Source organism: Salmo trutta, chromosome 19 (assembly GCF_901001165.1).
Source record: "Salmo trutta chromosome 19, fSalTru1.1, whole genome shotgun sequence".
NCBI lineage: Eukaryota > Metazoa > Chordata > Actinopteri > Salmoniformes > Salmonidae > Salmo > Salmo trutta.
In genome coordinates, this window is record NC_042975.1 from 39,350,918 (window position 1) to 39,365,503 (window position 14,586).

Sequence of the window (14,586 nt, forward strand, 5' to 3'; positions counted from 1 at the left end):
AAAACACTGATTAAAACTGATGGGCTGGTACAGGCTCTAAAGGGGGAGTGGTGGAGCCACTAAATCATCTCAACTCCCACCTCCTCCTCATCCCCCTTCTTCCTTCTCTTTCATCTTCAGAGCTTTTGTCCTCATGGTTCCAGTTTTAGTCTGTCTAGTGAATCTGAAGCGCTGGTATTGAAGGCCAGATAGCAGACCTGCTCTTTATGTGGAAGCTTCATTCCATTCGAAGATGCCATGGTTCAAAAATGCATTCTAATTAGTTCCGCTAACATTCAGGACACAAATACAGTACAGTGCATCCATATTTCACATACCTCCTTCCTTTGTCTTATCTGGCAAGTTGCAACATCCTGCCGCTGTAGCCCTGGAATGCGAGGAATCTGCAGGTGTCTTCAAACACGCTCTCATGGCCCAGTGATTCTATTAGCAACACAGTCTGTCAGGGCTGGAGTTGAATGGCCCCGTCCGCCTTTATATTAATATGAAACACTTTCAGTCTTTGAGTCCTGTCCTACCTTGTCAGTTATCTCTTTATGGTGTGCTCAGTCTAGAATCTCAATGAGAGCATGACAATTCTGTCCTACCTTGTCAGTTATCTCTTTATGGTGTGCTCAGTCTAGAATCTCAATGAGAGCATGACAATTCTGTCCTACCTTGTCAGTTATCTCTTTATGGTGTGCTCAGTCTAGAATCTCAATGAGAGCATGACAATTCTGTCCTACCTTGTCAGTTATCTCTTTATGGTGTGCTCAGTCTAGAATCTCAATGAGAGCATGACAATTCTGTCCTACCTTGTCAGTTATCTCTTTATGGTGTGCTCAGTCTAGAATCTCAATGAGAGCATGACAATTCTGTCCTACCTTGTCAGTTATCTCTTTATGGTGTGCTCAGTCTAGAATCTCAATGAGAGCATGACAATTCTGTCCTACCTTGTCAGTTATCTCTTTATGGTGTGCTCAGTCTAGAATCTCAATGAGAGCATGACAATTCTGTCCTACCTTGTCAGTTATCTCTTTATGGTGTGCTCAGTCTAGAATCTCAATGAGAGCATGACAATTCTGTCCTACCTTGTCAGTTATCTCTTTATGGTGTGCTCAGTCTAGAATCTCAATGAGAGCATGACAATTCTGTCCTACCTTGTCAGTTATCTCTTTATGGTGTGCTCAGTCTAGAATCTCAATGAGAGCATGACAATTCTGTCCTACCTTGTCAGTTATCTCTTTATGGTGTGCTCAGTCTAGAATCTCAATGAGAGCATGACAATTCTGTCCTACCTTGTCAGTTATCTCTTTATGGTGTGCTCAGTCTAGAATCTCAATGAGAGCATGACAATTCTGTCCTACCTTGTCAGTTATCTCTTTATGGTGTGCTCAGTCTAGAATCTCAATGAGAGCATGACAATTCTGTCCTACCTTGTCAGTTATCTCTTTATGGTGTGCTCAGTCTAGAATCTCAATGAGAGCATGACAATTCTGTCCTACCTTGTCAGTTATCTCTTTATGGTGTGCTCAGTCTAGAATCTCAATGAGAGCATGACAATTCTGTCCTACCTTGTCAGTTATCTCTTTATGGTGTGCTCAGTCTAGAATCTCAATGAGAGCATGACAATTCTGAACATTCCCTTTCTCTTCGTGTCTTTCCTTTAAAATTCCTTTCAGCACTGGGAAATGTTTAAAGGACCGTTTAGTTTTTTTCCTGGCTGACCTGAAGTGCTCTTAAAGTTCAGGAAAGAGCACATTTGATATTGCCCTTTGATGAAACCCTGGCCCAACCCTGGCTTGACTCTGCCAAATCACTGGCCCAGAGGCACACAAACACCTTCAACCAAACCTACGCGACCATGTTACAAATGTGCCACAGTAGCCATGTCCAGTTATATCTATACAGCTGTCTTTGAAAATATTTAAGATGGATTTTGTACTGTATAGTTTTTTCCCTTTAAATTGCTTTCGTAATCAAAAAAGCTTTTTTCCATTACCCTTTAGTCGACTCCAATACACCTATAGACCTATAGACCTAGGTGTAATAGTAAATGAGGACTGGATCCCTCCCGGGGACACTAAATCACTTTAGTAAATCTAAAGTATGTTGTTGACATATCTACTCTAAAACTCTGGCTCCTTCCCCCTGACACAGCTCAGCGTTCAACATCATAGTGCCCTCCAAGCTCATCACAAAGCTCATCACTAAGCTCATCACTAAGCTCATCACTATGAGCCTGGGACTGAACACCTCCCTCTGCAACTGGATCCTGGACTTCCTGACGGGCCGCCCCCAGGTGGTGAGGATAGGTAACAACACATCCAACACGGTGACCCTCAACACGGGGGCCCCTCACGGGTGCGTGCTCAGTCCCCTCCTGTACTCCCTGTTCACCCACAACCGAGTGGCAGCGCACGACTCCAACACCATCATTAAGTTTGCAGACGACACGACAATTGTTAAAGACTCCAGCCACCCAAGTCATAGACTGTTCTCTCTGCTACCGCACGGCAAGCAGTACCAGAGCCCCAAGTATAGGACCAAAAGGCTCCTGAGCAGGTTCTACCCCCAAGCCATAAGACTCCTGAACAATTACTCAAATGGCCACCTGGACCATTTGCATTGACCCGCTTTATTATTTATTAATTTATCTTAATTATTTTGCACTGACTCTCTTGCACTGGGTATATGCACAATCACTAGACTCTACCCACACACTCACACATACTAGACTGACACACCAACATACACACACACAAACACACACACATACGCTCACACACACACACATGCATATTGACGCCACACACACTCACACATAGACACACTTTCACACACTTTACATACGTTGCTGCTACTCTATTATATATCCTGATTGTCAAGCCACTTTTATCCCTACCCACATAATCAGTGCATTCGGAAAGTATTCAGACCCTTTGACTTTTTCAACATTTTGTTACGTTACAGCCTTATTCTAAAATTGATTAAATCGTTTTTTACCCCCTCATCAATCTACACACAATACCCCATAATGACAAAGCAAAAACAGGTTTATAGAAATGTTTTTTTTTTAAATTAACGGAAATATCACATTTACATAAGCATTCAGACCCAAAGCACCTTTGGCAGCAATTACAGCTACAAGCTTGGCACACCTGTACTTGGGGAGTTTCTCCCATTCTTCTCAGCAGATCCTCTCAAGCTCTGTCAGGTTGGATGAGGAGCGCCGCTGCATAGCTATTTTCAGGTCTCTCCAGAGATGTTCGATCGGGTTCAAGTCCAGGCTCTAGCTGGGCCTCTCAAGGACATTCAGAGACTTGTCCCGAAGCCACTCCTGCGTTGCCTTGGCTGTGTGCTTACGGTCGTTGTCTTGTTGGAAGGTGAACCTTTGCCCCAGCCTGAGGTCTTGAGCGCTCTGAAGCAGGTTTTCATCAATGATCTCTCTATACTTTTCTCTGTTTATCTTTCCCTCAAACCTGACTAGTCTCTCAGTCCCTGCCGCTGAAAAACATCCACACAGCATGATGCTGCCACCACCATGCTTCACCGTAGAGATGGTGCCAGGTTTCCTCCAGATGTGACACTTGGCATTCAGGCCAAAGAGTTCAATCTTGACTTAATCAGACCAGAGAATCTTGTTTCTCATGGTCTGAGAGTCCTTTAGGTGCCTTTTGGCAAACTCCAAGCGGGCTGTCATGTGCCTTTTACTGAGGGGTGGCTTCCATCTGGCCACTCTACCATAAAGGCCTGATTGGTGGAGTGCTGTAGAGATGGTTGTCCTTCTTGAAGGTTCTCCCATTTCCACAAAGGAACTCTGGAGCTCTGTCAGAGTGACCATCACCTCCCTGACCAAGGCCCTTCTCCTGTCTCGTTATAGTTGTGTTATTATTTCCTTTTTTATTTAGCAAATATTTTCTGTACTTTTTAACTCTGCACTGTTGAGAATGGGATCGGAAGTAAGCATTTCACAGTAAAGTCTACACCTGTTGTATTCGGCGCATGTGACCAATACAATTTGATTTGATTTGAGCTGCTGAGGGACAGCTATGGTATCTGCTTCACACACACACACACACACACACACACACACACACACACACACACACACCTCTCTAGTGTAAGGGCAGTCACTGCTTCAGATGTGTAATACCACAGAGGCTTCATTAGGCCTTTGCATTTAACCACGGTAGCGACAGACAGACAGACAGACAGACAGACAGACAGACAGACAGACAGACAGACAGACAGACAGACAGACAGACAGACAGACAGTACCTTTCCATGCAAGGAGAGGAGAGGAGAAAAAACAGCAAGGACATTTACCCAGTGCTTTTACTAGGGCTGAGCGTGGGAGGTAGTCATCCCAGGAGGCAGTTTGTAGTTGTGTACTTGGATTTGTGGCAGAGGGAGAGAGAGAGAGAGAGAGAGAGAGAGAGAGAGAGCGAGAGAGAGAGAGAGAGAGAGAGAGTCTTCTCTGTACAGGTAGACCAATGGGACTGTGCTTAGTCAGTGTGCCCTGTGTACAGTCAGGAGTTTTCCTCAAGTTGCCGCAGCTTAAACCTGCCATCAGCAGCCTTGGAATATGAAGAAAGCTTTTTGATAACGCCACCTTGCTGTTAAAGGATATGAGGGCCAAATATACAGGATTCTGCAAAAAATACCACAGGTATGAAGGTACAGTGATTCTCAAGACCCAGGTGGACTGTAAGGCAGGCAGTTACACCACAATGTGTTTCATGTGAAACCCCCAGTTTTCATTTCCTCCTTTACAGCTGGTTGTTCCGTGTGTAAATGGCCTAACTCAGTCATTTCCTAAAGCACTCCAGCACTGGAATGGAATGTTGCCTTTGACAACCCGCTGTTAGGGAAAACCATCTCATGAGAGATTTTTTTTATTTTTCAGCACAGCCCCACACTTAATAGTAGTGGTACATTTGGGAGAGAGGTAGTTTCACATCTCTTCAGAAGCCTGTCAGATGTGAGGTGAAATATAACACCGTAATTTTGTTTCTCATTTGTGTCTGCCTTGGCATTGCTTGCTGCGGCAATGCGGGGCCTGTCACTCAGAGGCCAGCGCCTGCCTTTGTGGCTCTCGACACCACTCTCCAAATACCACCTGTCACGGCAGCCCCCTCTTTAAACACACACACAAGCTCCATCGAGGGAGAAAAACACACACACTACCGCTGCGGCCAAAAGAGCCCTTTTCGGGGATGTATTAATTTCCGAGCGTGATCTTGGCAAGTGCCTCCCTCGTTTAAAGATCAAGTGGCCCCAGAGTGGAAAGTTATTAGCGCCCCTGGGCTTATGCTTACAGGTTAATGCACTGCATTCATGGCTGTGAAATTCCATATATCTGAGGAAATAGGCTTTTTTCAGGGCTAATCGCTTCCTGGGCCTGTTTCTATCTGTGTGTTTTCCCACCAGGGCTACAGCTCCACACAGTGCACAGCAGAGAGCAGGTTGTGGTTTGCCTGGTTGTTTAGGAGCTCTGATAGTCACAGGGAGGAGGATGCTGAGTGGCAGATGAGTTCTGACAGCTACTTTGACGAAGTGCTCAACCCACCAGCCGTTTGAAAGGCTGCTGTAGCCTCCCTCCCGCCTCACACGTCCATTTCCTCCTTCCTGTCACAATACCACAGGGAAGATTGCTGCTGCTGCTGCTGCTTTCTGCCTTGACCAGATTTACCCCAGTGAGCAGGTGCTGGGAATCCCATCCAATCACAGTCAATCTTCTTTAAACAGATCGTTCTTTAAGCAGCACTACTGGGGCCTCTACGTTCCATCAGCCATTGACATAATGAGTCACTGTAACGCAATCAAGGCAATCCTGGCTTATCCAGGGGGAGCCATTTCAGGGAGGGACGCTGGTAGACAGTCTGCACAGACGCACCTCCACCGCGTGTCAATCCCCCATGATGCACTGTCCTAAAAGCAGGATACACCACAGAGCTCCATCAGAAACTAGATAGGTAGGTAGCTAGGGCCTACAGATAGTGAGGTATTTTGTCTCGTGAGCACTACTTTCAAAACGACTGGCTGAAACGATACAGAACCTTTATCATGCATCTCTAACACCTCTGTTGTATCACTGATCTCATCATCACAGGAAACATACTGGCTGAAAAATGCAGGAGGACTAGAAGTCAATTATCCTGTGGGTGTTAAATATTCGAAACATTGACAAGCAACTGGGCAAATGAAGGTCAGAGCGGATATTAAGTCATTTGTCTAACTGGGTTTTTTCCTCTTTCTGTCTGTCCCTGCAGCAGTAGCAGGTTTAGGGCCAGTTCATTTCCAATGCTCTGCTTTGTCTCAGGTCCTAACTACAAGTGACTGCAGGGAGAGTAAAGAGCCGCAGTCAAGCCTTGCATGCTGCAGATGAGAGCTCCTATGGACCTGATGCTGGCTTATCAACCCAGCTCTGACCAGCAATAACACTGGAGCTGTGTCCTTCTGGCCTACTACTATAGAGACCACAGCCTGGAGGGAGAAATCCAACGCAGTGCTAAATGGAGAGTTTAGGCCACATACTGTAGGCAAATGTTCAACTAGACTCTTAGAGGTTAGAGGAGATGCAGAGGGATATGGAAATGTCATGCAAATGTCCACCTGCTTGTGTGTGACTGGAGAGAAATGAGCTACTGTGATATCTCTGAAGCGATGCAGGTATGATGTGTCACAGAGGATGTCTCCTGCATATCAAAGGCTTGAAAAGAAAACTGGTTTAGAATTTAATAAAGTCAAATACAGGATTTTAAGTGTTTTTCATGTTGTAATACTTCAATATCACAACCATCAAAAGGCTAAGCTTGAAGGATTTCATATTTTACTTCAATGCAAAAATGTCTGCATGAGCAAAAAAAAAAGAAAAGGAAACTCCAGTAGTCTGTTGATGTTTTTATCTGATGCATTTTAGCAAACAAACAATAACTCATCAAATCCCAAACAAAGATTCCCTCCACTGCGTCCCATATTTACTGGTTGGGAGCGGGGATCTAAACGGTGTTGTTTGCGTTCACTGGGGCAGGAAGCTTGGCAATGCACTAATGGACATCAGCACTGTTTTTATTTGGTACGCCTGAAAAACTCAAATGATGTTATTAAATGTAAGCGCTTGGGCAGGTATGCTAAATGAACTAACGTGGAGTCCTGGATGCAGCCGTTACGGACAGTCACACATTGTGGTTTTCTGCCATTTACAAAATCTCAATGCACAACGAAATGTCAGCCATGATATTAGATTACCGGAGCACCAGAACAAATTTCCTGTCACTAACCAAGGCATCCTTTTTTCATTATTTTATTGTTGCATTTTTTCTCTCATCTGCTTCCTGTCAGGGGAAGTCAGTGTGTGAGAAGAAGACCTAGTGTTGAACTGAGGGACAGTGAGATGACACAAACCACAGGCTTTCATACTGTTGTGTCTTCCTGTTCACCTACAGTATTGTACCCTCTCTCCCCTCAGTGTGTGAGTTTAGTCCCTGTCCTACGGGAGCAGTACGACAGGATGTGTAGACAGATATTCAGCTAATCTTAGAGAAATGGAAAATGTTTCTGACAGAGATCTCAGGATCAAATGTCCCCGCGACCCTCCCTCAGTCTGACCCTATGACCCCACCTAACCCTCCTGCAGACCCATCAGCTCAGTGGCAGTGAGCATGTTAAGAGTCCAGAGTCCTCCTCCTGGTACTACAGTAGCTGGCTCCCACCCAGTAGGACATGGGAACCGGGGCAGAGGAGGACATTAAGGCCTGATTATGGCGGCCCACTGGCTTGGAAACAACTGCAGGCTGGGGCTGATGAAACTAAGCACCAGACCCCCAGTCAAACCACAGCACAGAACACAGTGAAGGCCAGGGGGAACAAAGCGGCAAGCAGTTGTTTCAGCTTAGCCAAATAAGGACACTTTGTTTTGAGATGCACTCCAAGCCGATTACAGTAAACCAATAAGCATAAGCCATCCCAGATAATTAGGCCCTTCACTGTGGTTAGGCTTTTCACTGTTGTTGGGGCCTTCACTGTGGTTAGGCTTTTCACTGTTGTTGGGGCCTTCACTGTGGTTAGGCTTTTCACTGTTGTTGGGACCTTCACTGTGTTTAGGCTTTTCACTGTTGTTGGGGCCTTCACTGTGGTTAGGCTTTTCACTGTTGTTGGGGCCTTCACTGGGGTTAGGCTTTTCACTGTTGTTGGGGCCTTCACTGTGGTTAGGCTTTTCACTGTTGTTGGGGCCTTCACTGTGGTTAGGCTTTTCACTGTTGTTGGGGCCTTCACTGTGGTTAGGCTTTTCACTGTTGTTGGGGCCTTCACTGTGGTTAGGCTTTTCACTGTTGTTGGGGCCTTCACTGTGGTTAGGCTTTTCACTGTTGTTGGGGCCTTCACTGTGGTTAGGCTTTTCACTGTTGTTGGGGCCTTCACTGTGGTTAGGCTTTTCACTGTTGTTGGGGCCTTCACTGTGGTTAGGCTTTTCACTGTTGTTGGGGCCTTCACTGTGGTTAGGCTTTTCACTGTTGTTGGGGCCTTCACTGTGGTTAGGCTTTTCACTGTTGTTGGGGCCTTCACTGTGGTTAGGCTTTTCACTGTTGTTGGGGCCTTCACTGTGGTTAGGCTTTTCACTGTTGTTGGGGCCTTCACTGTGGTTAGGCTTTTCACTGCGGTTGGGCTCTTCACTGCGGTTAGGATCTTCACTGTGGTTAAGATCTTCACTGTGGTTAAGATCTTCACTGTGGTTAGGATCTTCACTGTGGTTAAGATCTTCACTGTGGTTAGGATCTTCACTGTGGTTAGGATCTTCACTGTGGTTAAGATCTTCACTGTGGTTAAGATCTTCACTGTGGTTAGGATCTTCACTGTGGTTAGGATCTTCACTGTGGTTAAGATCTTCACTGTGGTTAAGCTCTCTTTTCTGGCCTGGTCTCTAGTTGTATTGTTATGTCAGGCTGTAATTAATTATGAGGGTGACCACTGGCCCCCTTATTTAATCAAAGGTCTGCTACCAGTTGTTTGCTTCTTGATGGTAAGTGTTTTTAACAGCTGCATGCAATGTAAGAATGATTACAAATCTGCTGATGCAGAGCTCTCACATAATGGTATTATACTAGGAGATAAGTGTTTATTTTGAACACAATCACCCCTAGACTTTTCCACAGGATACAGACATACCTGTTACTGGGCCTTATTTGAACCTAATGCATCAGTCCTACATGAAGCCAGTACAGTATGTTTTGCCCTCAACACACAAAGACAGTAGAAATGTGCTGCCTCAGAGGAACTGAGAGGAGAGATCTTGTCGCTGTCAGTCACACGGGGGTATTGGGATGCATGAGAATCAGTCTTTACACACTGATACTGTACTTCAGGCCCATTCATCTGGCTGTCAGCGACACATTACCCGGACGTATTCAGTGTACTCTGGGTAACACAGTAATACTATGTAGAGCAGGCGGGCCTCTCTGAAGTTGTGCTGGGGTTTGGATATGTGCACTTTTACTAATGATGACAGGTGGGACAGTGGGGAGAGAGTGATGTATATGAGAGCTGTCAGTTCCCTTCCTCTCCCTGTATCCTACCCTGTCAGAGGCTGAGGGAAGAGAGGAGAGGACAGGAGAGGAGAGGAGAGGAGAGGAGGGGAGGAAAGAAGAGAAGAGAAGAGAGGAGAGGAGAGGAGAGGAGAGGAGAGGAGAGGAGAAAGGAGAAAGAACAGAGAGAGATCTTGCAGTGACCCCAGTGTGATCACACCACCTGTTTCGAACACCTTATCCCCACAACAACCATCACCTCCGCTGCCTGCCTGCCCACATCCTGCTAATTGGCCTATGTCGCCTAGACCTGAACACACACACACACATACACAGATACACACACGCACACACACACACACACACACACACACACGGCACCTTGCCCAGTCCACACAAACACAGAGCCGCACCCAAAGACAATTCCCAGATAGCTAGCCTAGTGTGTTTACCTGAGTCCTGAGCTGCATTGGTACAGAGGAGAATATCTCTCTCTAAGTCTCTCTTTATCCTTTTCTCTCTCCTCACTAAAGCATTCTAGACATGTACATCCCAGACATCTGAATGACGAGCCCTGCTGCCACTGCTGTGGCCACATCCCGCCTTCTTCCCCCCTTCTCCATCCTTCTGTAGAGGAGAAACTAAATGAATTGGTTTTCTTTCTCCGGGCGACTCCTAAGAGCGCAGCGTGTGTGGTGATAATGGCGGGTTGCATTGGACAGCCAGGTTATTTAATAAATGGTGGGATGCGTGTCACAGAAGGGATGCAGCGGAACAGACAAAGACACCATCAGCCAGGCAGGCAGAAGAGACAAGACACTTCCTGCCCACCTCCCCTTCTAATAACACCTAGGCTAACAACTGTGATCTCCTCCCTGTCTCTCACACACACACACACACACACACACACACACACACACACACACACACACACACACACACACACACACACACACACACACACACACACACACACACACACACACACACACACACACACACACACAGAGCGACTCCCTGAATCAGACTGATTTGTTTGTCTCCTCACAAGTGTTTGAGGATTCCTTAATGAGGGAAAAACTTTGTATAATCAAGTCAATCATGTCATTCAATCAAGTCGACATTTGTGTTGAGCCCTTTTCAGTCTCGATGATTACAACCAAGCCCGCTCTGAATATTTACTTGCTGCTCCACGCTGCTGGGCTCAGCAATGGCTTCACTGCTACTTCCTCCCCTTGTGAGTCATCTTCTTTTGGAATAACATTCCAGCTGGTGCCCTGGCCTGTGCTCTGCTCCCATACCCAGGAGCTAAATTACCACTGACCATAATTACCATGGAACTACATATCACTGGGGAGTTATACGGCCGTGTTAAAGGATTTACATACCCATGATTGACTTAACTGGCCATTCAAAAATACAGAGATTATATCACACACAGAGATGAGATGTGCAGTACATGCTTAAAGGACAATTATTGAGGTCAAGTACTGAGCTGATATTGTAGAGGAAGCATCCTCAGTTTCACACAAGGTGACCTTGAGCTGAAATCTAATATCAAATCAAATCAAATTGTATTGATTTGATTTGATATTGTATACACATATTTAACAGATGTTATTGCGGGTGTAGCGAAATGCTTGTGTTTCTAGCTCCAATAGCGCAGTAATATCTAACAATACATATGTATCTGAGTACAGTGGGTGAGTGAAGGCACTATGGATGTAATTCTGCAAATCTCTTGCAGTATGTTTGGCTGTGTATTTGCATGTCCACATCCCCTTCACTCAGAATGGACTGGGAGGTTAGTCATAGACCACAGCCTGGAAACAGCAGCCGAGGACAGCGACAGGGTATGAACACCCTCCAACCCACACCGACACGGTTCGCCTACTGCCAAACCATACAAGGGAGGAATCCAAAATGATTCTCCTTACCTTCCCAAACTGTTCAAAATACTGCTTCACATCTTCCACTACCGTGTTGGCTGACAATCCGCCCACAAATATTTTCTTTGTTCTTGTGACCATCTGGGGAGAGAGAGAGAGAGAAGAGATGGGTGATCAGGCTTCCATCGCATCACAACACCTTTAATGTGAGTCCAAACATAAGATCAGCTCTAGACTGGCCCCTCCATAAGGGATGGAAGAGTAAGGGAGATAAAGCGAGAGAGAAGAGAAAGGAGGGGCCTCTTTATTGTCATAGTGAGACTTCATTTTGTGGAAAGCATTGTGCACACTCTTAGAAAAAAGGGTTCCAAAAGGGGTCTTCTGTCCCCTCTAACACAGGACCCTTTTGGGTTCCATGTAGAATTCTCTGTGGAAAGGGTTATACATGGAACCAAAAAGGGTTCTGTAATAGAGGGGACAGACAATGAACCCTTATGGGTTCTAGATAGCAGTTTTTTTCCCAAAAGTGTATGAGAGGGACCCATTTCCCTTGCATGCTATGAGAGAAAATATAATACTTATTTGGCATGGTCTTTCAGATCTAATGTTGATGCAAACTCTAAAGGCACCCCCTAAAGGCACTCTCTAACCTCAAAAACAGGCAAGAACTCATAGCAGTGCTCCAGCCTGTGGTGAGAATCTGTCAAAGAGGAATGTTTTATTATACATCTAACAATGTCATTTCAGATTGCACTTTACTTTAACAAACACTGCTATCTCTAATCAAAACATATTTCATTTAAACAGGGCACAACAGAGTGTGGCACAATTAAAGCCTCCATTTCATCGTTTTAAACGCCACTGACATGTTTGTTTTTGCTCCACAAAACATTAAGGTACTTTACATTTGATCCAAAACACTCAACACTTAAGACAGTCACAAAGAAATACATAATTTATTATTTTTCAAAACACAATTAGCTTGTGCTGGAGGAAGGAATCAGAGTGCATTAAAGCCTCAATTAATTCCAAAGTAGCAGAAATATTAAGGATTATTACCCACGCCATCAGAAAGGGCAACATGGCACAGCTAAGTGCATCTGCAGCAGAGTGTGCACAGAGCATTTAAAAAACACAAGGAGTTCTGGGGGAAATAGGAAATTGTCACAATAAGATAAACAGCGTTAGAACACTGTTCCTTCTGAGATAACGAATGACTCCAACCTCATTACTCACAAGCTGTTACTGAAATGTCCAGAGAAATGATGGCACTCCTTAACATGGTAGTTCCACACATTCAGGTATGCACGAGTGCACACACGCATACATACACATACACACACGCACACACCCCAGCACTCTCTTTTCTCCTCCCGGGTCGCAGTTCTCAGGACAGGCCTGCTGGTTTTGACTAGCAGAATTGACTTTTCGTAACAGGTTAGGAGAACTTACACAACAGGTTAAGATAATTCATGTGGCAGGTTAGGATAATTAGGTAAAGGTTAGGAATAAGGTTAGGGGCTCCCGAGTGGCACAGCGATCTACGGCACTGCATCTCAGTGCTAGAGGCGTCACTACATACCCTGGTTAGATTCCAGGCTGTATCACAATCGGACGTGATTGGGAGTACCATAAGGCGGCGCACAATATGCCCAGGGTCGTCCGGGTTAGGGTTTGGCCAGGGTAGGCCATCATTGTAAATAAGAATTTGTTCTTAACTGACTTGCCTAGTTAAATAAAGGTTAAATAAAAAAATAAAAGCTAAAATGTAAAAATTGTCCCTTATGCAACTGTAAGATATCCAACTCCAACCAGGCCTGGTCTGAGAACACCCTGCATTTGCACTAATGTGATTCTGCTTCCGGGCCATTAGCATGGAACTCATCCCATTTGTGTGACACCCGGTCACCATGCAAATTGTGGCGGCGGGCTGTTGTGCCGTAGCCCAGGCTGGGGTAATGCAGCTGTATCCTCCCCCCTGTATCCTTCCCCCTCCTCCCCAGGCCCTGAGCCTCCAGGGTTATCAGCCCCGCCGTCGTCGCCAGCAACCACAGCCACGACAGCTGGTGATAAAAGGCTATGTGGGTATTTATCAACATCACTCACTTTTATCACTGGCAATCTTGGTAATAGAAACACAAGCCAGTGTTCATCTCTGCTAGCCCTCCTACATCTTTTACAGCTGTTTCACCTGCTTCCCTTGATAGATAATCTGACTGTCTTCCCCAGCCATTGTAAGTCATTTTCAGCGAGGGTGCTCCCCCAGCCTGTCTGTAGCCAGTTAAGTTTTTAGCGCTGTCTTTATACTTTCTGACAGGGCTGCCCAAAGGCTGATGGGATTTCTAGAGCCCTTGAACAACGCAATTACTTTCCCTATTTCTCTCTCCATGGTGACAACAGACAACAGGCCTCTCTCGCTTCTTTACCGTCTCTAGGGAAATGGCTGCAGAGTGTTTGGTGTTTCCACTGAGTGACTAAGGAGGAGGGGGGCTGTGTGTGTGTGTGTGTGTGTGTGTGTGTGTGTGTGTGTGTGTGTGTGTGTGTGTGTGTGTGTGTTAGAATTCCAGTTAGAACAAACAAGCCAGTTGTTAAAATCCAACAACTCTGACGGCTCGTAGAACAGAATAAATCTGCATAGAGTAAAACAAAGTGTTGTGAGACTATTTTCTGGGAGACTAGCAGGACCTAGGGATGTGTTCCCTGTCCATAGGGATCACTGTCAATATGTCCAGCACACCCTGCAGTCAGTCCACAGACATAGAGGACAGAGGGGAGCTGCAACCTTAACTTCCCCCTCAACTCAACATGCATCAGGCCAGGCTGAGGACACAGACTGCAGCCTCCAAGGACACACTTACCCCTGCAATCATCCACGCTGTCTCTGAATGCATTACCAGCTATGATATATTGTGTGATTAGCTCATTTTAAAAGGACTATTCCTAATCTAAAAAGCAGCAGAGAACTCAGATGAGATAGGGGCTGATTGGTGGGAGGGCGACTCTCCAGTGTGTGTGTGTGTGTGTGTGTGTGTGTGTGTGTGTGTGTGTGCGTGAGCGCGTACACACTTCCTTGCCTTCTCCCATCCAGTCAGCGCAGGGATTGAGAGGTGGAGGTGATGGAGGGAATTGCAGCTCCTTTTAATAATGTGTTTTAACAGCGAAATGGGCGGCTGTGCTGTACTGTTAATACTCAG

The 14,586-nt window shown here is 45.7% G+C and overlaps 1 protein-coding gene across 13 annotated transcripts in view; it reads right to left on the reverse strand.

Annotated features, from left to right (window-relative positions):
• LOC115154563 (RNA-binding protein Musashi homolog 2) overlaps positions 1-14,586 on the reverse strand; it is a 314,171-nt gene that overhangs the window by 200,490 nt on the left and 99,095 nt on the right. For all 13 annotated transcript variants that reach the window (XM_029700902.1, XM_029700896.1, XM_029700900.1 and 10 more), the window contains exon 6: positions 11,441-11,533. In XM_029700902.1, the coding sequence (XP_029556762.1) occupies positions 11,441-11,533 (93 nt within the window). The remainder of the gene's footprint in view (positions 1-11,440; positions 11,534-14,586) is intronic.